The sequence below is a fragment of the Oenanthe melanoleuca genome, chromosome 26, assembly GCF_029582105.1.
Source record: "Oenanthe melanoleuca isolate GR-GAL-2019-014 chromosome 26, OMel1.0, whole genome shotgun sequence".
In the NCBI taxonomy this organism is placed as follows: Eukaryota; Metazoa; Chordata; class Aves; order Passeriformes; family Muscicapidae; genus Oenanthe; species Oenanthe melanoleuca.
This window is the reverse complement of record NC_079359.1, coordinates 3,785,939-3,808,833: the sequence shown is the minus strand read 5'-3', so window position 1 is coordinate 3,808,833 and position 22,895 is coordinate 3,785,939. Positions and strand designations below refer to the sequence as shown.

Sequence of the window (22,895 nt, the reverse complement as noted above, 5' to 3'; positions counted from 1 at the left end):
TTCCCTGGGGAGCCTGGGCAGTGCCCAGCACCCTCTGGGGAAAAACCTTCCCTGTTCTCCAACCTGAACACCCCCACTACGCTCTGTTCTATTTCCTCCTGTCCCTTTCTGCATCTGTAACTGCAATCTTCTGACTGTAAATGGCCACCTGTACACGGTGCCCGAGGGCTGCCAGGCATTTTCAGAACTCGCTCCGCTTGTGTTGGAAACCGGACTGGAAATGCTCTGCCTTGTCCGCAAAGCGTCTCCCCCTGATCCTTCAGCTCAGCGGGGCCTTCAGCGAGCGCAGCCTCGTGGCCGCCCCTCGAGCTCTGCACCGAGGCGTCCCCGCACGGGGCGCGGCCTCCTGAGGGCCCGGAGCGTGCCCGCTGCCCGGCCCGGGCCGAGCTCTCCCTCCTTCCCTCAGCCGGGGCCGTGTCCGCTCTCAGCCGGGGTTTGCTCTCTCCCCTCAGCGAGGTCGATCCGTCCCCTCAGCCGAGGTTCTCTCTCTCTCTCCCCTCACCCATCTCAGTTTCTCCCCTCAGCCGAGGTTTTTTCTCTCTCTGTCTCTCCCCTCAGCCGGGGCTCTGTGCCATCACCGGTTTTTCTTTCCCCTCACTGGATTTTCTCCCCTCAGTGAGGTTCTCTCTCCCCCCGGGGGTTTTCTCTCCCCTCAGCCGTTTCTCCCTCCCCAGGCCGCAAGGGGGCGTTGTCCCCCCGGGCGCGCGCTCGCGCTGCCCCCCCCACCTGTCCCCCCCCCCCCCGCCATCCCCTCAGGCGCGTGCCCGCGAGCGCCACCCGCCGGGCTCCGGGCGCGCACGCGCGGCCCCGCCCCTTCCCCCCCCGTCTGCGGGCGGCTCTCGCGAGAGCGCCGTGATTTCTCTCCTACGTGCCGTGCCGTGCTGCTCATGGCGGCGCTGGAGCGGGGGCGCTGAGCTGTTGGGGTGAGTGCGGGCCGGGCGCCGCCGCCACCCCCGCCCGCCCCGGCGGGCTCCGGGCGCCGCGGGACCCGCGCCCGCGCATCTCCGCCCTCACCGGGGCTGGCGCCGGGAGCCCCGCCGGGGTTGCGCGCGGGGTGTGGGGGGGGGTGGTTGGGGGGTGCGGCCTACTAGGCCGGCGGTGCGGGGCTGGAGCGGCGGGCGCGGGGCGCGGAGTGCGCGCTGCGCTCCGCGGGGCTCCGTGGGCCGCGGCGCCGGGGCCGCGCTGGGAGCGGCCGTGCCGGGAGCCGCCGGGGCTGGCGGGCCGCGCCGGGAGGGGGCGGCGCCGCGGGGGCTCCGGGCCCCGGCGGGCGGCGGGGCCGTGCGGGCGGAGGGGCGGCGGCGGCTCCCGGCGTGCCGCGCGCGGCCCCGCCCGGCGCAGCGCGGCCGCGGCCCTTTGTGTGCGGGGAGCGGCCGCCATCGCCCCCCTTTGTGCGCGGGGCGGGCGCTGCCCCCGGCCCGGCCTGCCCGCACGGCCCCGCCGCTGTCACCGGCCGGAGCCGCCCGCCCCCGCGCACGGCGGCCCCGCTGGCCGCGGCCCCGGCGCCGCCCCTCGGCGCGGCCGCCCCTCGCTCCGCCGCCTCCATCTTGGTGCAGCGCAGCGAGCGGGGCCGCGGGAGGGAGCGGGCCCGGGCAGCTCCGGCGCTCCGGGGCCGCTTCTCTGCTGTCCGCACCCATTCCCGGCGTGGGGCTCGTCTCCGCACCGCACAACCCGTAAAAATACCGACATTTCTTTTAATGACTTTCTTGGTTTTTTTCTCCATACATTCTTTACAGATGTCCTTGGCAGTTCTTTAGTTCTTTTCTCCCCCATATATGTGTTTTTCCTTTACGTGAAAAGGATTTCGCTGCTGTGGTGGTGGCTCGTCTTAGAGCTGTCACAGGAGCCAGTGCTTAGTGCTGCTTTCCAATATCCATCCGAAAAGAGATGGAGGAGCCCGATCTCCACACATCTGTGTTGTGTGTGAACACTGAAAAGACGAAGTTTTATCTATTAAATTGTATCTTGGTCACATCATAGAGGGCTGTTTCTGGAAGCACGTGCTCTGATCCACAGAATGCATGTCCTTGCAGTTGCCTCTTTTTGTGAAGAAAATGGGAAGCAGAACAATGCTGTCATCGGGCAGCTTCCATGTGGGGCTCTGTGGGTCCTTTCTGGCTGTGAACAGCTTCATGTGACCTGCTGTCATTTAGCAGGAGCTGCACAGGAAGGACCCTAAGAGCAGGGCCCAGCTTTCCTCTGTCTTTGCATTAAACTTTTCAGCTGTAAATACACAAATACAGGAGGCAGTGAGACTTGGGGGCTGGGCAGCTGCTCAGGGTGTTTACCATTTGGAGGAGTATTTATAGTAGCTGAATTAAAAAGTGAAGAATTTGAGGCAGATGAGCATAGTGAGGTTTCTTTTTGCTTGAGTTATGCTTGCTTGATGAGCTTTTTTTTTTAACAGCTTAAGTGTAGTAAACCCATCTTGTTATCAAATCAGACTGTTTTAATGGGAAGGTTTATTCCTTTACTGCCTGACTGATAACATTACCTTTAGTCTTATTTGATCAGATGAGGTGTTTTGATTATTAAATGAAAAAGTGATATATTTTACAGCCAGAAAAATGATAAATGTAATATGATACGAGTTACATTTCTAGGAGAGCTCTAATAATATCGGTCTAATTAAATGTGAAAGAAGTACGTGAGAAGATTCCAAGTGTGTCTGTGCAGTTCCTGGGGTGCAGTGTGCTCATTTGAGAGTTGAAATACTGCTCCAAAATAACACTGTCCTGAAAGAGATTGTGGTAACAGTTGCCCCAGTGTAATGCTGAGGTGAGGGAAAAGCAGAGATACTGTTATCTCTGCAGCAGCTTTGTGCCTTCTGATTTATAATATTTTATGATGAATCTTCCAGTGCAAACCTTTCACACCAGATTTGAAGAGCCCTCACCCAGTTTATTTAATGTATTTCATGTGTGTTTAATGATATGACAGGAAAGCTCATTTCAGCTGGAAATTCTCAGTGGTGATTGAAGGAGATGCTTCAGCTGTGGGAAATCACCGGAATACAAACTTCTGTAAAACTGGAGATGAGTTTGCACATTTGGGGTTCTTGGAATAGCTGCCTTCACTCAGCATTTTCATTGGGGTGAACTTTGAAGTGTCTTTGCATTCAGGTTTCAGTCACTTAAACTGACTCAAATCACCAGAGGGAATTCAAAGATCAGTATGAGTTGTGAAATTCACTTTTGTGCTATGCTGGAGAAGTAGACTTTGTCCATATTTTTTCTCTTTTGGTGTGGGATTTGTGGAATGATTTGGGGAAGAGTTGTGCTCTGATGATTCATATCTTTAGATTATTGCAGAACTGCCAGTGTATCTGTGAGGTCAGAGTTCTGTTGCTTCTCACTCACTTTTGTCCACAAAAATATCCTCCCTTTTTTTTCCTATCTACTGAGTAAGCAGCAAACTCAAAACTTGATTTCTTCTCAAGGAAGCCTTCTATTTCTGTAAGGTTTTGTTTTGTGTGGTAAGTGGCAGTTTGCTGAAACTGCTTTTCTCATGAAAAAACAAAGTGGCACTGGAAAACTTTAGGAGAGAATTAATTGCTAATTAGCTACTGGTGCAGAAAGGTTTCTTCCTGGTGTTAGCTACACAAATATCATCACATGTAATCAACATTTTACAAAAACTGTTTCAGAAGTCCAGAGAATGGCTCTGTGTTATTTTACATGTAGTGTCTGTACACATAATTGAGAAGTTTAATTTTTATACAATTCTAAATGTGCTTCAGGTATCACTAATCTTTAACTTAACCTTTGGAACAGAAGTAATTAGGAAATTTTAATTCCGAATTCCAATACATCCTATTGCTCCTCTGAGGATCTGTGTGAGCACTTAGATAAATTATGGCATAATTTAATAAGCACCCATATAAAGTTATTGGTAGCAGGACTAAGGCTTGCTAATGGGTCAAATATTAATGATGAAAATGAAGTTGCCATTTTAATGGTGCACACTGGGACCTTCCCTGAGATCCCTGAGTGTGTCTGAAGAATTCAAAATTGGAAATACTATCTCACTGGCTTGCAGTCTAGTCTTTTGGAAAACAAAACTAGAGGTGGGAATCCCAAATAAGTCTGTAAAACAGCTTTTCCTAATGTGGATTAAACATTCTGTGTTAAGGTAGAGGAAATGCACCTGTTATTAAAGACCTAGAACTGATTTGCAAGGGATTTGGAAGTAGATGTTCTTTAAGGTCCCTTGCAAACCAATCCAGTCTGTGATTTGATGAGAATTTCCTTCAAAGTGATACTTAGTGTGTGTGTCTTTCTCCTTTCTCCAGTATGAAGTGGAACAGAACAGAATTTACCACCTGAAACTGCTGCTTCAAGTTCAGATCAGGAAAAGAATATAATATACCACATTGTAACAACTCAAGACCAAAGAAGAGGCAACTTACACTGAAGAAGATACAAGGCTTGATCTGAAACAAGAAGTTTGTGCCTACTCAACAGCTTCAAAAGAGCACGTCCCGACGCTGCTATAGTAGTCTTTGTTTTCTCCAGTGCTGTAGTGAAACTGCCCAGGGCAGCAGCACTTGTATTCTCTAGAGCTTGATAGATCACCTTCTTTTGCTATCTTTTTCTTTCTCTTTTTGTCTCTCTTCCTTTTGTTCCCTTTTTTAAAATACTAGCAGTCTTCATCCTTAGAAACTTGTGCTGAAACAGAAGAATCGGCAAATACTACTGAAAGTGCAATATTTGAATATCACTGCGAGGTTGGTGCTCATGGTGGAGGAAGAGTTATATGTGTATTTATGAACTTGGTTCTTACTGAGTTTTTAACAGAAGGGAGTTGGGCTGGTTAGTTTTTTAATAGTTCTTGATAACAGATTCAGTTAATAGTGAGTCCCTGGCACAGGGTGCCCAGAGCAGCTGTGGCTGCCCCTGGATCCTTGAAAGTGTCCCAGGCCACTTGGGAGGTGTCCCTGCCCATGGCAGGGGGTGGAACAGGATGATCTTTAAGGCCCCTTCCCTCCCAAACCATTCAGTGGTTCCATGACTTTGCTGTTATGTTCAATTAGTATGGTGAATTCACAGTAACTGCAATGTGGTTCTGTTTGATAGTATATAACCCTTGAGAGCTGATTATTGGTGCTTCTCTCTTCTAGTAACAGTAGGTTTGTGGTTCCAGTCCCTTTTCTCAAATAAATTCTCTTTAGTCTTTTAATCTTACAGCACAGGTTTTGTTTTTTTTCTTCCTCTGGATATTTCTTTTAGTGGGGTTAATAGTTCATATTCCTGTTACAACATGTTAGAATTTCACAATTATCTGGAAGAGCTGCTGATGCTTTATAATATTCTTGTACAGCAAATTTTAGTGCCACCTGAGGAATCTTTGTTTGAACTGAAGTTATCAAGCTTTAGAGGACTGGTGAGGAGTTCTTTGTGCTGTGTTGCTAATGCTCCTTTAAACACAAACTGTTCAAATGATGTCATGCAGTGGTAGCCTGAGCAGGAGGTGAAGCACTGTGGCTTTCTAACCCTAAGAGAGACTATTCTGAGCTAAATTTTAAACTACATTTTTGTCATTTTCTCTGTCTGATGTACCTTTAGCTCATGTTTGAGGCAGGCTGTCTGTTTGTTGCTTCCCTTGTATCAGAGGTGAGGTGGCCATTTGGTGACTCACGGAAGCCTTTGGCAGGCTCATTCCAGCTTCCAGAATGGGTTAATGCTCTGGCCTGTAATTCTCTTGGGAGAAGGTATAATAACATGTCATTTTCCCTTCCCCCAGCCACCCTACTTGCAGGACTAGTTTATTTTTGAAAAGTATTTTAAACTCTAGGATAGCTTAACACACTTCAACTGTTGTGTTCCCACAAGGACATTTTCTTGTGTGGAGTGTCCTGGGGTTGCCTTCCTCAAAAGATGAGGATTGTTACCTTGGAATTATGCTGACAGGAACTAGTCAGTAAGTCTTAGCAGCTTTATCAAGTGCTTTTTGTTAAATACTCAGAGAAAATGTGTCCTTTAAACATAGTCCAGTGCATAAAAAAAGGTGTGACTGCTGTGGCTTTTGTGCTTTGAGCAGCTTAGGCTGGACAGGAGGGGAAAGAGATCACTGTGTGTTCCTGATCCATTATTTTCTGACATGGCAGTATTTCATGACTTGAACGTGTTAAGAGTATTGATTTATGCCACTTACTACAGGTTGGTTGAGGAAGAATAAGAGGGCAGCATTGATTAAAATTAAGAGATTGTTACCAGTTTTTAATGGAAAGAAAAGTGAGATGTAGAGCAAGGAAATAAACATGTTACAGAAATGATATCACAGCAGATTTAGCAGTTCAGTGAATTCTTAAAGAGGCTTGGGTGGTAACACTGTACTGTGGAAGTGCTGACCAGTGCTGTGGGGTGGAGACCATTACACAGTGTCCTGGGATCCTTTTGCCTCCTCAAATCATTCCTCCACCATCTGTTATTTGTGTTCTTCTACATCTACCCCATGTGGGTCTGGACCAGACGGTGGTGGTCAAAATACTATCAATCTTTATTTTGTGTGCTTGTTTCCAATTTCTTTTTTTAATATCGGTCTCCAAGACCAAAGATTTCTACCCAAGAACTCCACAGCAGATGTTTCTTGATGTTCCTTGATCGCTTTTAAACTGATTTCCAAACTGCAGAATAAGAATACTGTGCCTTTTAATACATTAAGTAACTCACTGGCTGTGTTAGAGTGAGAAGCATGACCCTTTTACAAGTTGCTCAGGTGTCTTTTATCTCCGCTAAACACATTGCTGAGTAATTTTTAATCTCTGCTTGTTGCAGCAAGAAAGCAGAGAACTGATACAATCTCACTGTTTCCAGATTAAAACTTCTGAAAACTAACAAAAAAATCCTGTATATTTCAAGATGTATATTGACTGTGTAGAGAGAGCAGGATTACTTGAGTTGTCTCTCTTGAATTGCAGTGTTTAGCGAGGTGTAATAAATTTCATCTGATTTAATTGTAAGTCAAAGTGCCTTGCTTTAAAAAGGGGACTTGTACATCAAAAAAGCCAATGAATTGGTAAAGGGAGTGGGAATGTTTCAAGGGTGAAGAAAAGAAAAAACACCCCCTAAAAATGTTTTAGTAGATGTCAGTTAATTTAGCAGTTCATTACACCTTTAAGTGCTGTTTTCAGATTTTCTGTGTCTTTCTAGCACTTGAGCTTCTATGCCACAGGAATGTTAAATTCTGATTATTAATTCCATAACTGTGCAAAACTGTTTAATTACTTAATACCTTTTTTTAGTGTGAAAGACTGAACACATGAACTAGGGAAAAACTATGCAGGGATTTGAACCTAATTGTGTTGATTCAGTGCTGTTGCATTTTCCTAATCACCTGTTTAATTTGGAAGAGCAGATACTTCAGATAGTTTCAGTCTCTGGTGTAAAACAGTGAACGTGGGAGTACTTTGAGGTGTAATACTTGAAAAATGCCAGAAGTCTGTTTTGTTCTAAACAGACTTAGTTTTGGTGTTACAGTTCTGGCTTGTTTTATAAATATGTTGCCTGTATAAATTTTAAGGATTACTGTGTTAGAAAAGCTCAACTCTTTTGGTGGTTTTACTCTGTTTTAAAAACAGACTAAAACTTAAAGCACATTTTAGAAATGTGTCAGTAACTCGGAGGAGCACTTTGCATTACTGTGTTGCGGGGATATGAAGGAAGCAAGGAAATTGATGTTCATAGCTTTTCCAGTGAACAATCACAAACATTGATGAGTGCTGTTCAGTATTGCTCACTGCCTGTGCTTTGTGTGGCCCAGATGAGCTTTGATCCAAACCTGCTCCACAACAATGGACACAACGGGTACCCCAATGGTACTTCGGCAGCGCTGCGCGAGACCGGCGTCATCGAGAAGCTGCTGACCTCGTACGGCTTCATCCAGTGCTCGGAGCGGCAGGCCCGGCTCTTCTTCCACTGCTCCCAGTACAACGGCAACCTGCAGGAGCTCAAAGTAGGAGGTACCTGAGCTTTGGGGCCAGCAGCAGCCTGGCATGTGGCAGGAAACATCCTCTGCTGCTTCTGGGGCTAAACCAGTGTCCTGGTGTGAAGGACAGGTGTCTGCCGATAAAGGCGAAGCTTCTCTTTGAAATGGAGATTGTGAACACCCTCCCTCCAAATTATTATTATAATTTTGAAATTAAGGGGCTCTCAGGCAAAGATATGGGAATTAGGAATAACAGTTCTTTACTAGGAAAATTAAAATAGAAATACAGTATTACACAGAACAATCCCAACCATGACAGAGTCAGAATCCAAGCTGACATCCGTCAGTCAGTCAGGGTGTTGGCACAGTCCCATTCAATGGTGGCTGCATCCTCCTGCAGTGGCAGATGTGGTTCAGCTGGAGCAGTGCTCCTGTAGAAGGTGCAGTTTCCTCTGAAGGTCCAGGAATGATGTGGAAAGGTCTGGCTTTCCTCTGGAATCCAGTGGAAAGATGGATAACTTGCTGTCCAAAATCTCAGTTTTTATCTGGGTAGGAAATCTTTGGCTCCTCCCCTGGCTGGAGCATCTCCCAGTGGGATGATGGAATTTTATCAGTCATGCCCTGGGACTCAGTGGCCATGAACAGGAGATATCTCCTGGAGGGAGGATGGGCTGTGGGAAGATAAAGATGATTGCCCAGCTGGTTTAAAGATGGCCCATGAGCAGATAATGTGTGCCAGGAGATCAGGGTCACTGCCCCACCCGTCTCCAACAGATGGTGATGGAATACACATTTCTGGCCACATCAACCTAACACAACATAACCAGTAAATAACTCAGAGCAGCACTTTGTGCAGCTTTGGGGTACAAACCCTTGTGGAGAAGGAAAAGGTGCAGTGTGAGGTTAGACTTGTCTAGCTGAGATGGAGGCAGGTACTCAGACTGTGAAATTTCCCCAATTTCTTTGTTTAGAATTAGTTTGAGGATGGCCAAGTGTTTTTCAGCATGAGGAGGCTGCAACTTCATGCTGATGATTGCAGTGAAAATGAAGTTCCTGAACTATGTCATGGCCTTTGTGTTGTCTGAACTTTAGTGTGGAGTCTGCTGTACAGCAAGAGGTCAGGGGGAGGGAATTGCTGTGGAATTACACCAGTTCATTGGCAACAGGAGATAATAAGCAGAATAACCAGAAAAATTTTACTAATCATGTGTCATTCCTTGCTAACAAAAGGACCTGAGTTCTACTTGCTTGTGTTTGGCTACAAGCAGTGAATTCAACTCAGCCATTTAGTGATTTTTGTAAAAAACCTCAGTCCCAGACAGAGCTGTGACAGCATTGCAATGTCTGATTGTCTTGCAGACGATGTTGAGTTTGAAGTGTCTTCTGATCGCCGAACTGGAAAACCCATTGCTATTAAATTGGTGAAGATAAAGCCAGAAATATTACCTGAAGAACGAATAAATGGACAAGTTAGTGCCTGTTTTCTATACCTGCATCATTTCCATCCTTTATTCCAGTACAGAAAACAGGGTTAATTTAGCCAAGGGTATTAACTGCCTTCAGTGTGGTTGCACTGAGATATATTTCAGTGTGCTCTGGTAAAAATTCAGAGGTTCAGTTTGAGCTCTTACTTGGCTCCAAACACTTAGAACCAAGAGGGGTTCTGTGAGATTGAAAAGTTGCAGTGTGGCATTCCCTGCTGAGTGTGTAATAGAGGATACTGAGATTCATTTTGTGTACAACAATGCCACTCCTGAAATGACTAGCAATGGATTTTTTTTTTTTTTTTTTTTTGACTGGTAGGTTGTGTGTGCTGTTCCTCACAATTTAGAGAGTAAATCTCCAGCTGCCCCGGGTCAAAGTCCAACAGGGAGTGTTTGCTACGAACGTAATGGGGTAAAGCTTGCGTATTTTACTTGAACTCTTCACTGATCCATCACTGTGGTCTAAAAAAAAGAAAAAAACAAAAAAAAAGCAGTTTAATGTAGGCAATTGACACTGCACTGAACTGTGCAGGTTTTGACAAAAAAAAAAAAAAAAAAGCAAAAAAAAAAAAAAAAAAGCATGCTTTGGTAATTACTACAAGAAATAATGTTCAGACAGTCTGCTTGCTTATATCTGTGGAGAACTTCCTAGAGCCAATAGTTGTTCTCTTTTAAATTTGATGGAGTTCATGTATCCTTATCTTGAACTTTTAATGTTTAGAAATTGGCCTTTAAAGATTGTCATGTACAAAACCTTTCAACTTAAGCTGCTTCTTACATACTCTCCAAAACAGCACGATGGAAAAATAATGTTTTGCATGCCATGTTTATTATTGTTGATTTTCTCACTAAATTAAGCAGATATTGTGTTAATCTTTCTTTGAAACAACTATTCTGCAAATTGAGTAATTTTAATTAATGTTAATTTACAGGAAGTATTTTACCTGACTTACACCCCAGAGGATGTTGAAGGAAATGTACAGCTGGAAACAGGAGATAAAATAAACTTTATAATTGATACAAATAAACAGTAAGTTGGTATTGCTTTTCTGGCTTCATATTTTGTTTTTAGTAGTCAGGCAGAATTTATACTTATTCCAATAACTATTATATGAAATACAGTCTTAATTTTTGTTTCAGTTTTGATTTAACTTTCTTTTTTTCCCCTCTAGTACTGGTGCTGTAAGTGCTCGTAACATAATGCTATTAAAAAAGAAACAAGCCCGCTGTCAAGGAGTCGTCTGTGCCATGAAAGTAAGTGATTTAAGTTTCATTTGAAAATGAAATGCTATTTTGAAGAGTGCTGTTCAGAATATATTAACAGCTTGGGCTGTGGGTGTAAATTATCTGAAATGGTTTAAACAGCTCATCTTTGTTACTAGTGTTCTTTTTAACAAAGAAAGTTCCATTTATTTCCATTTATTTATTTTATTTATATGTTTCTTGTAGCAGTTAGCTACTGGAAGTGCTGTGCTGGGATTCAGAGTCTGTTTTGTGTTTAACAGAACCTGTTAAATGATTCATTGTATGTTCTGATCATGGACAAATAAACAACTTTTTTTCCTGTTCACAGGAAGCCTTTGGATTTATTGAGAGAGGTGATGTCGTGAAGGAGATATTCTTTCATTATAGTGAATTTAAAGGTGACCTAGAAACCTTACAGCCTGGTGATGATGTGGAGTTTACAATCAAAGACAGAAATGTAAGACGAAATCCAGTAAAACGGAAGCCAAGGTCTTGGGAAATAACTGCACAGCTCTCTGCTTTCCCCAGCTTTAAAAAGGGGGGAGGAGGATCATTGAAGTTCATTGGGAAATGTCTGTTACTTTCTCTCTTTTCTTTGGGTGTTTGACTGATTTTGTGCTCTTAGGGTAAAGAAGTTGCAACAGATGTTAGACTGCTGCCTCAAGGAACTGTCATTTTTGAAGATATCAGCATTGAACATTTTGAAGGAACTGTAACCAAAGTAATTCCAAAAGTACCCAGCAAAAACCAGGTGAATTTCAGTAGTTAAATAAATTTCTGTAATGCTGGTTTGATTGTATTGAATTCCAGTCAGTTGTTCCCATATCCAGTACCTGTTTGCTGCATAAGCATCATGTCAGAGTAAGGATTTACTCTTTTCTTAATTTCAAATCCAAAGAGGAAGAGTTAGAGTAGTGGTACAGGATGGAGTGTATGTTTTCTTTAATGTTTCAGATACTTGCTATAAATAAAATGTAATATATATAATATATATATATATATATAAATATAAATCTTTCTGGGGTTAGGACATACCCTTAAAGCAAAAGACCACGGAAAAATGGAAAAATATTTGCTGGGATAAGCCAGATCTAAGGATTCTTGTGAGCATTAACAGTTAATGAGGCTTTTGGGCTGTAGTGTTTGACATGGAGTGTTCATGAGCATTTCCACTAAGGTTTTAGGTAGTCTGTTAGTTAGGGAAGGTTTGGGGTGTTTTGAAGACTTAGTAAGAGCAAGCCTGCCTTTTAGAAGTGTTGTGAATGTAGTTATAAACTTCATTCTTGAAATAGAGAGAATCCCTTTGGGCAGAACATGGCTGGAGCTTAAAAAACCTTCAAGCCAAGCAAGAGCTCCAAAAGCCACCTTGCACTGGGCAAGTTCCAGGTGAGGAGTGGTGGAAATGGAGCAGAGGCTGAGTCCAGCAGGATTTGGCAGGAAGCCTTGGCTGCTGGCAGCTGTGCTGAGCCCTGCAGGTGAGCTCAGCTTTCCTTGGCTGTTCTGTCCCCAGAGCGATCCGTTACCCGGCCGCATCAAGGTGGACTTTGTGATTCCTAAAGAGCTTCCCTTTGGGGACAAGGACACCAAGTCCAAGGTGACCCTGCTGGAGAGCGACCACGTGCGGTTCAACATCTCCACCGACAGGCGCGACAAGCTGGAGCGAGCCACCAACATCGAGGTTCTCCCCAACACTTTCCAGTTTACTAATGAGACCAGAGAAATGGCAAGTATCCATCTCTGAGCATTCCTAATTCTTGAGGGGATGTGAAAGTAAACATGAGCTGGGGGCTGTTTCCTACAATAGGTACAAAAATCACTCGTGTCTTCGTTGCCTGCTCTGAAATCCAGCGCTCAGATCTGCAGTGCAAGCAAAGTAGAAAATTCAGAATTAATGCTCTGCATCTTTGCCTTAAAAGAATAAAATCTTGACTATTTTTTAACATTTAAATGAAATTATATTAGGAAATTAGACCTTAACTGGCATTCTTGGATGGGATTGCTGGCTGGTTGTAGCAGGCAGAAATAATGTAGTCTTGAACTGACAGTTTAAAATTCACACACTTAACTACTCATCTTCCTTAGGGAGACTGGAACACCCTGGGAATAACCTGGTTCGGGTAGTGAAAAGTGTAAATAATTGGAGGAGGGACTGTGAGCAACTTTTGTATTTCAGGTTTTTTGGCCAATCTCTATTTAAGGGTCAAGCAGAAGGATGGTAAAGAGCAGAGTTCTCTCAGTACAAGAAACTCTTTGTGGATTACAGGGACTAAGATGGATGTGCTAATGAGTATTACAGAATATCTTTCATTCCTGTAACTTGGAATGTTGGTTCTGTTCCAGCTAAACTGCAACTTTGCTTTCCTTTGCAGTTTGGAATTCAGTTACAGTGTTGTCACATCAGTGTGCTGTGAATTTTTGTCCCTTGGTTTTAAAAAAATCCTGAGTTTTGACTTCAGCCTTTGAGATTTTGGGTTTCTATTTTACAAACTTACTGTATTTCTGCTCTGGCTACATACACCTGGCTGCCTGAGTTGAGCTGTCATGGGGGTGATAAGTGCTGGCAGCTTCTGGGAAGGTTGCCTGATTTGCTGGAGTTTGTGAAAGCTGTTTAAGAGAAGAATGTTCCTAGAGGTGGAAGGTACCTTTGCACTGTCATTCAGATCCTCTGAGCTTATCCTGAGACTTGCTAAACTCTGTATTGGCTGGGTTAAAGGCAATATGTTAATGAATTCTTCCGTAATTCTGGCAGGATCTGGTACTAGGATTTGGGTTTTTGGCAGTATATTGTATTTATCACTCAGCATGCCATTTCTAGTGGTTATCAGCAAGGCCACTAAACTCCTGTGTCACATGGGAGTGTGTTCCCAAAACACATCCACAGGTGTGGGAGTCTTGTTTAGCAGCTTCTTTAGAATTCCTTCATTTGTGACTGGAAATCTGATGGGTTTTGTCTTAAACTTCCTCTGAACACTAATTTTATTTCCTGTTTTTATAGATGGTTGCACATTCAGTGTGTGTTAGTGTGTTTTATGAGCTCCTGTAGATGATACAGTGTTTGTAGAGCTGCCCCATTTTGTTCCCTGTGTGTGGTACTGGCAGGTTCTTTAACTTCAGTCCTTGGCAGTGGCTTAAATTAATATTCTCCACTTCATTCTTCATCATGAGTTAACCTCAGAAATGAGGTGGGAAGAACTTGTGTGCATTTCAGGTTGACCAGGGCTGTAAGCACCAGGGTTTGCAAGGAAGGACAGTGCTTAAACCAAGTGTTGTCCCAGGATTCAGGCCTTCCTGCCGACTCCTGACACGTGGAGCAGCTGCAGCCAGATGTCACATACCAGGGATTAAACTGAAATTGTTGGTTTGGCTGTTGCAGGGTGTGATTGCAGCAATGAGGGATGGCTTTGGCTTCATTAAGTGTGTGGACAGGGATGCTCGGATGTTCTTCCACTTCAGTGAGATCATGGATGGAAATCAGCTCCATATTTCTGATGAAGTAGAGTTCACCGTCGTTCCTGTAAGTGGGATTAAAACCCCAATAAAATCTCAGCATTTAAAGAAGTGATGCACAGTCTGTCTATAACCTGATGGGTTTCTTTTCCAGGATATGCTGTCTGCCCAAAGGAACCATGCCATAAGGATTAAAAAGCTTCCCAAGGGCACAGTTTCCTTCCACACTCAGTCAGAACATCGCTTTGTGGGCACTATAGACAAAGAAGCCACTCCAGCCAAAGCCACTAGCCCAAATAAAGGCAAAGAGAAGGTAATGCTGCTCTTCTGCTTGTGAATATCTGTTCTGCATTCCTGCCATTGCAGACTGAGGCTGCTTCCTTAAAATCTCTAATTCAACTGTGTTTGAAGCACTGTTCATTCTGTATAAATGTGAACTACAGCTGATGAGAGCAGGCAGTGAAAACTAACTCCTCTGAAAAGGATAATAAAAGTATTGTTAATAGTCATTAATGATCATATTGAGGATAATTTCCAGGAAATTGATGGGGAGTTTCTTTCTACCTCTCAGTACACAAGATTCTAGATAGAATTGTTTAGGTTTTGTGGGAGGAACCTCTCACTGTTTAGTTACACAGTTTTAAATAATGCCAAGATACTCAAAAGTTCCAAGAAATGCTTCCTGGAACTAATGGCAATACTTTCATTGCCTTTTAAAATATTGTCTGGCATCATTTAAAGCTCTTTACCCAGAGTTTGATGGAGTTTTTGACCAGTTATTGTAAAACCACTGAGACTCCAATGAGCAGTGCTTGAACTGTATGTAGGAAGCTGTTCCTAAAGAGACACTGATTGCTGAATTCTGACCTCTTGTTTTCAGGAAGCTGAGGATGGAATAATTGTGTATGATGACTGTGGAGTAAAACTGACCATTCCTTACCAGGCCAAGGATGTGGAGGGATCTACTAATCCCCAGATAGGAGATAAGGCAAGAGAATTAAATGTACTATTGGGAGATGCTGTTCTGGGCATTGTGGGGTGTGAGCTTCTCTTTGCTTTTACTTGGAACAAATGGAGGACAAGGCATCTGTGTAATATCACCTGGAATGTTGTGTTTAAATGAGTCAATCTTTTGTAAGTAAAAAATACCCTCCAACCTGGTGATAAATAGATGGAAATACTGTATTAGTGTGTAAATGATGCTTTTTAAACAAAGAATTTTTATCACTAAGTGGACACTGCTTGTCAAAGGGAAATGAATTAGCGTAGAGATCAAGATGGATATTGAAGAGGGAGACTTTTCCCTCATGAGCAATGGAAAAGGAAAAAGCTTGGAGATCAGGAAGAGCAACAAAACCCTCAGGAGCCATTCTAGTTACTGGTTATTGTTTCTAGAAAATGAAACAAGCAGAGAAGTGAGGCACATCCCACTGTGAGCAGTGTAGGGAAAGGATGATCCCCATGGACAGAAAGGCTCTCATGTTTAAGAGGTGAAAAGCTGAGTGCTGGAGGCTGGCTTGCCTTGCAGGTATCCCAGGAGTGGTGCTGCTCCCTGGAATGTGGGAAGTATCAATGACTGACATGGCTGTGGGAAAGTGGTGACTAGGAAATGACTTTCCTGGAGAGCCCAGGTGCTGCTGCAGAGCTACACATCTTCTAAATCAGTTTTTTGTGGGTGATTGTGGTTTTCCTTGCATTTTTCTTTGTGATTGATTGCCATGCCTCTGGCAGGTTGAGTTCTGTGTGTGTGAGGTGAAGAGAACCGGGCTGCAGACGGCTGTTTCTGTCAGGATGCTGGGACGCAACTACAGCTCCAAGAGGCTCTTGGGTTATGTGGCAGCCCTGAAGGATAACTTTGGGTTTATTGAAACAGCCAATCATGATAAGGAGATCTTCTTCCACTACAGGTGAATAACAGTTTTATTATTTGATTGTGTGTTTGTTTGGGGGGAGTGGGAGTTTTGTTGCACTTTAAACACACACAGAATATATATATATATATATATAGTTATATATATGCCTAGTTAGCTACAGTTCTGTTTATCATCTCTACCTGACTGGTTCAGGCTTTTCTGTTAGTCAGCAGTCCTGGTGTTCTGTGCCTCTAATTCCCAGGCCAAGAAATCCAGTTGTGTTATGTATTTGAAATGCTTCACTTTCCTGAATGGAGATTCCTTGGGAAGTGATGAGGGTTTTAAATAATTTCTGATAACTCATGTTGATGTTGGGTGAGCATCTCTATTGTCATGTAAATAAAGGAAAACTCTTTGTCATTCTGTTCCTATAGTGAATATTGTGGTGATATTGATAGCCTGGAACTTGGAGACACTGTGGAATACAGCTTGTCAAAAGGCAAAGGCAACAAAGTTAGTGCAGAGAAAGTAAACAAAACACATGCAGGTAAGGCTGTGCCTGGTGTTTTCTGCCTGCAGGGCTCTCAGCACGTGCTGAGGGGTAAAGTTTGTTAATGATCCATTTTCACTTGGAGCTGGGAGCAAGAAACTGCTCAGTGTGGGGTGGTCATTGGTTCCCTGAAAGCTGCTGCCTGTGTTTGCAGAGAACAGACAATCACAGGCCAAGAGTTCTGTGCACAGCAGCAATTCTGTGGAGCTTTAGTGTCCTCAGCCCTCCTCACTCGGGGGTTGTAGGAGAGGCTGAGGGCAGAACTGGCCAGGTCAGTACCTGCACTAATAGTGCTGTACCTCACAGGGGAAGGATTGCTGGAGCAGGGCAGATGGGGGAGAGTATTGAGGACTTGGGGATGGGAGGAATACATACTTCAAGATTATTGGATGATTAACATGAGTAGGGAATGCAGTGGAAGAGAAGGGAAGGAAATACTTTGATTTGCTTTTCAAGCTTCCTGATCTTAAACTTGAGAAAAATTTTTCTCAAGAAAAATTGTATGATAAGTCAATGTGATTTTGATTCAGTGTCATGCAGTGCAAAATATTGACTCCTGGTCAATCTGAATCACTTACTTAAACCAGTTTTAAAATGAACTGTGATTAAACATCCTATTCCTATATTCTCTGTGTTTTTTTCAGTGAATGGTATCACTGAAGAAGCTGATCCAACTGTTTACTCTGGTAAAGTAATTCGTCCCTTAAGGAGTGTAGATCCCACACAGACAGAGTACCAGGGCATGATTGAAGTCATGGAGGATGGTAAGATTGGTTCCTTTGAATTAAGTGTTCTTTTCACAAGTGCACAAGTTGAATGCACTGTAAATAGAGCTGTTGAAGATTTTATTCAGATACAACCTGTATCCACACTGCTAAGCTGGCTGTAAAAGCAGCATTTGTGATACTGGAAACCTGAAATCAGGTGGCAAAAGCTTCTCAGTTCTGTCTCATACTTCCACCCCTAGGTGAGATGAAAGGAGAGGTCTATCCCTTTGGAATTGTTGGTATGGCAAACAAAGGTGACTGTCTGCAGAAAGGGGAGACAGTGAAGTTCCAGCTGTGTGTGCTGGGCCAGAACGGGCAGACGATGGCCGTGAACATCACCCCGTTCCGCAGGGCCACCGTGGAGTGTGTCAAGGACCAGGTGAGTGACTGAGCACCATGGGCTGGGAAATACCTGCTCCAGCTGGCACAGAGCAGCTGAGAGCCACTGCAGCACTGGAGTTCAGGGAGCTGTGCCCAAACATTGCCCTGGACTCCAGCTCTAGAGCAGGTTTGGTAACCCAGGTTATACCAGACTGGTGTGACTTGAGTAAAGGGGAGCTCAGAGCCTGGTTTGGTGCTGAAACGTCAGAACTGCTGGGCAGCAGATAATTCTGAAGATTTGGGTTTGACATGTCCTAGAAATTGTTCTAACTGGTTTCTGCTGCACAGAGTGTTTAAAAAGTGTTCAGAAAACCAAAGAAAACATGCATGTACTTTACTTCTGGAAGAAGCTTCTTCACAGCATTCAGCTGTGAGTACAGCTCACCTGAAATTCAAAGGCTGATCTCTGCCCTCTTTGCATCTTGGCATGATTAAAATGTTAAATGCTGCAAGTGCTTTTTGTGTTTATAGAGACTGTGGAGCACTAATCACCAGTCATTTTTGGAGAGGCTGGATGAGTATTCCTGGCTTACACATGAGTAGAATGAAAAACAGAAGTAAATGGCTTCTTATCCCAGTGACAGGCTAAAAAATGGATTGGTTGCTGCTGTGTAACTTCAGGGTGGAGTCTCAGAGCTTGGGGCACTGCTCTTCTCTGTTTAATACAGCTGCCAGGCCTTGGGGGCAGTTTTCAGAACTTGTTCTGTTATAGACTTTAGGATTTAAATGTGACTTTACAATGCCAGGAAGAGTGTCTGGATTTCCAGAAGTTTCTACACAGAATGTTCTGATCACTGCAGAAATTGCATTTCCACTTCTATTAGGCACCCCAGTTTTGAAGTTTTATTTAAAAGCAGTTAAACTACAGTGATGAGTAAGTTACTGCATCTGTCTGGGTGCAGAGCATATCAATAACCTTGTGGTGTGTTGCTTTTCAGTTTGGTTTCATTAACTATGAAGTTGGTGACAGCAAAAAGCTCTTCTTCCATGTCAAAGAAGTGCAGGATGGTGTGGAGCTCCAGGCTGGGGATGAAGTGGAGTTCTCTGTAATCCTGAACCAGCGCACAGGAAAATGCAGTGCCTGTAACGTGTGGCGTGTCTGGTGAGCTTTGGGATTGGGATTGGCCCTGGCATGGGGTCTGCAGCCTGGGCCTGCCTGGGCTGATCTTCCTGCAGCAGCAGCTCTGGGTTCCAGCTGGCTCCAGGGAGAGCCACACCTGAGAGCTCCCAGCTCTCCCAGGGGATCCAGTGCAGGCAGCAGCACTGCCAGCTCTTCCTAATTACAGATGCCTTGTTCTCTTCCTAACCCGTTCTTAAACTCCCCCTGTAGCAGGAATTTGGATGCAGCCTTGCAAGTGGAAGTTAATGATAAGGAAACTCATGGCTTTTCCTTTTTTTTCACTCCACAGTGCTGCCACTTCTTTCTTGAGGAGCAGCTTTAATTTTTAAATAGAAAACTCATGTTTTAGGGATTCTTTCTGGCATGGCATTTCTTACAAGTGATGAGTTTGGGGTTTCTTTAACTATATACACACTTGAAGAAAATTGTGTGATTTGTATTTTAAGTTTGAGATAGCACATCAGCAGTAACAGACAGCTGATCTGTCTCAAAATTCTGTGTTCCCATCATCTTTAGAGATGTTAATGTTCTGCCATGATATGCTGGCAACTTGTAAGGCTTTATTTATTGCAGTTAAATCACAGAATCACAGGATGGGTTGGGTTGGAAGGGAACTTAAAAAACCATCTCATTCCAGCCCTGCCATGGTCAGGGACACCTGCCTCTATCTCAGACTGCTTCAGGCCCCATCCAGCCTGGCCTTGGGGACTTCCAGGGGTGGGGCACCCACAGCTTCTCTGGCAATAGAAATGTAGGAAACACTGGTTAGTTGTGCATGAGAACAAACACAAGAGCTCTGCTCCCTAAACAACACCCTCTGGAGAGCACTGAGCTCCTGCTGCTGCAGAGTCCGGCAGGACAGCAGGGTTTGGGGCAGGGCCAGGCTGTCAGCTGGGGCTGCTGTCACACAGCATCAGCTCTGCAGCTTGCAGTGCAATAAATGGCTGTGCTGAAGGCCTGTGGGAGCCTGGCTGCCCTGCCCAGCTGGGTGACCCTGCCCTGTGTGTGCTCTGTTGCAGCGAAGGCGCCAAGGCCGTGGCCGCCCCGCGCCCCGACAGACTCGTGAACCGTTTAAAGAGCATCAACCTGGACGATGCCAACGCCCCGCGGCTCACGGTGCTGCGCCAGCCCCGGGGCCCCGACAACTCAAAGGTACAGAGCACAGGGCAGCTCTGCTGGGAACAGAGCTCTGCTGCCTCTCTGGGTGCTGCTGGGTGAGGGTGCATCGTGTCTGTGCACAGTGCCCCCTGTCAGGGCTGTGTGCTGTGCTTACAGCAGAGAAGCAGCCACTGCTGCCTGTGTTGGAGCCTTTCTGTCATGGTTTGTCTTGGCTGCCTTAGTTTGCTCTTTATTTATAAACCTCAGAGGTAGCAGGTGAAGTCCATTTACCTAGACATGGCTTTTTCTGCCACTTCCTGATAAGCAGGGGAAAAGTGTCTGGAATCTCTGTGGTGTTTTGGACTACAAAGAACACCCCACAGAACCTGTTTTGTTGCTGAAGACAAACATGACTAATTAGAAAGGTGCTGCTTGGGTGGAACAGACCAGGCTCTGCCTCAAAGCCCAGTGGCAGTGCCAGGTTCACGGTTGGACTTGATGATTTGAAAGCCCTTTTCCAGTCTAAATGATTTCATGACTGTGTGATGATGATGCTAAAAGTTTGTTCTGTTCTCCTTGCAGGGATTTGGTGCAGAGAGAAAGATCCGCCAGGCTGGTGTTATAGACTGATCCCAACCCCACGGCAACGTTGGGCCGTGCGGTGGGGCTGGCGAAGGGTACTGAATATCTCCCTGTTCACCCCTTCCTCCAAATTCTCAGAAGCTATTCCACCAGTTTTAACACCTTCTCATGTTATGTTTAAAATTAAATTTACGAAACCATTTTAAATTTCTGCACAGTTGCATTCTGGAGAACTTTAAGGTGGCGCCTTATAGTATCACATTTTAGAAGCTTGTTTTGAATGGTGCATTTAACGCAACTGGTAACTGCAATCTCCATTGCCTCTGTGAGTAAACATAGACAGCTCTGCTCGGGCAGACCTTGTGGAATTCTGCACTACAGTTATTATGCTTTATCCTTGTTTTTTGGCCAAGGTTTATTATGCCTTAGTGCTCAGTTGCATTATCTTCCCAAGTGGAAGGGAAGAACTCACTTCAGTTCATTCTGCTCAAATTTTGAGGAACATGTGAGGGTGGAATAAGTTCAGTTTCTATCAGATCTCCACAAACATTCAGATACCTTGAGTTGATGGCCAAATGTTACAGTGTTTTCCTAGTTCATTTAACTTGACTCCTTTAGCCAGTCCTTAGAGCTCAGTGCAAGTCTCTCCCAGGGTCGGTGGATTTTGTAGTGTTCTGGAACAGACAGTGCAGAATTTCATAAGGCTGAGGTGTGCCATCAGTGTGGTAATTTAAATATATTTAAAACAATGCACAAATCTGCTGCTGCTTAGAACACTGCAGCTTCTAAACCCAGTTTCTTTTACTGATTTAAATTTAAAAAGAAAGAAGTTGTGCCTGAAGTGGATACATTTTTTTTTTGTTCTTTTTGCAGCCGGCACCCAGTGTACTGTAAGAGAATAAATACTTAGGCTTTCCATAGCTGTATTGAGACTTTCATCAAGGTGAATAGTTGATGTCTGTGTGCTTTTTTTTTTTTTGGTTAATTTTTTTTTTGTTTTTTTATTTTTTTTGGTTTGTTTGGTTTTTTTTTTTTCTTTTTTTTTTTTCTCCTCCCCTGCCCCCTCCCTCCATTTCCCCAGTCACACTTTATCAAGCAAGAAAACGGAATGATTGGTCTAAGTATTACTTTAACCAAAAAGATCAGGAGTTACTTTTTGGAATAGAGGGCAGTACTGCAGTTTGGATTTTGTGTTGGTTTGGTTTTTTTTTTTTTTTCTTTTTTCGATTTTTTTTTTCTTTTTTTTTTTTTGGTGGTTTTTTTCCAGTTTTTCCCCCCTGCTTTTTTTTTTTTTTTTTTTTTTTTTTTTTTCCATGTTACCTCTATTCTCAATTTAGGGTTTTCTTCTCTGGGAGATGCATTATCTTTGTAAAACAAAACATTGCTTTCTCCAATTTTTTTTTCTGTTAATGGCAAAGAATGGAAATAGAATAAAGTTTTACTGATTTTGAAAAAAGCCTTGCTGTGCCCAGCCTCTTCTTTCCTCAGTGGGGGCTGGGTTAGATCTGTGCTATTCCCATCACGGGCTCCAATTCTCACACCACCCTGAGGGATTTCTGTGCTTTATTCCAGTTTGCACAAAGCAGAAGCTTCCCGAAAGGGCCCATCCATAATCAACACTACACTATTTATATAATCAACTATTTATACATTATACAAAGCAGGAAAATTCATTGGTTACAAATTACATCACCTCTAATTAGTGACCAACCCCCAGTTCCTGAGTTCTCTCTCCCTTCGGTGCTGCTCAGTCCCCAGGTGCAGATCTCCTCATTTGGGGCTGGTGCTCGATCCTCACTGCTGGAATTCTCTTTCCCCAGTCCCTGCTGGTCCCTCCCTCTGGGGATTGTGGTCTCATCTTTAAAGCTGAGCCCAGTGCCCGATGCTCACCCTGCAGTCACTTCCCCAGAGCTCCAGCTGCCCATTAAAGCTTTGAAAAATGCCAAAGTTTGGCTCGAACCCCTTTTCAAATCCCGAGCGCCTCGGGGTCATTCCTGGTTTACAAACCGCAGGGTTCGGGTTCGGTGCCGTTCCCCTTGAAAGCTGCGGGGCCGTTCCCGTTTAAAGCCGGTGCCACCGTGTCCCCCCCGTGTCCCTCTGGGGTCTCTCCCGTGTGTCTTCCGTGTCCCTCAGTTTCTCCCCGGTGTCTCTCCGTGTCCCCCCCCGGTATCTCTCCGGTGTCCCATCGTGTCCCTCCCACGTCTCTCCCGTGTCCCGCCGTGTCCCTCCTGTGTCTCCCCCCGTGTCCCGCCGTGTCTCTCAGTTTCTCTCCTGTCCCCCCGTGTCCCGCCGTGTCTCTGTTTCTCTCCTGTCCCCCCGTGTCCCGCCGTGTCTCTGTTTCTCTCCTGTCCCCCCCCGTGTCCCCCCGTGTCTCTCGGTTTCTCTCCTGTCCCCCCCGTGTCCCCCCGTGTCTCGGTTTCTCTCCTGTCCCCCCGTGTCCCCCCG

At 44.7% G+C, this 22,895-nt stretch overlaps 1 protein-coding gene across 1 annotated transcript; it reads left to right on the top strand.

The window, feature by feature from the left end:
- The first annotated feature begins 323 nt into the window (after positions 1-323).
- On the top strand, positions 324-21,906 carry CSDE1 (cold shock domain containing E1). Its single transcript, XM_056511183.1, has 20 exons — positions 324-923; positions 4,289-4,723; positions 7,759-7,957; positions 9,283-9,392; positions 9,727-9,819; positions 10,340-10,437; positions 10,580-10,661; positions 10,981-11,109; positions 11,278-11,403; positions 12,163-12,375; positions 14,026-14,166; positions 14,254-14,412; positions 14,980-15,087; positions 15,831-16,006; positions 16,387-16,499; positions 17,147-17,266; positions 17,470-17,648; positions 18,589-18,752; positions 19,790-19,922; positions 20,451-21,906. Exons 3-20 carry the CDS (start codon positions 7,759-7,761, stop codon positions 20,496-20,498), a joined length of 2,391 nt encoding a protein of 796 aa, XP_056367158.1. The 5' UTR covers positions 324-923; positions 4,289-4,723; the 3' UTR covers positions 20,499-21,906.
- The last annotated feature ends 989 nt before the right edge of the window (positions 21,907-22,895 follow it).

What these genes read in the sequence shown, in the direction of transcription:
- CSDE1 (XM_056511183.1), top strand. Translation starts at nt 7,759, where the DNA reads ATGAGCTTTGATCCAAACCTGCTCCACAACAATGGACACAACGGGTAC. An exon ending in TTTGCTACGAACGTAATGGG is followed by an intron (nt 9,820 to 10,339) that starts GTAAAGCTTGCG and finishes GTTAATTTACAG; the next exon opens with GAAGTATTTTACCTGACTTA. An exon ending in GGGGCCCCGACAACTCAAAG is followed by an intron (nt 19,923 to 20,450) that starts GTACAGAGCACA and finishes TTCTCCTTGCAG; the next exon opens with GGATTTGGTGCAGAGAGAAA.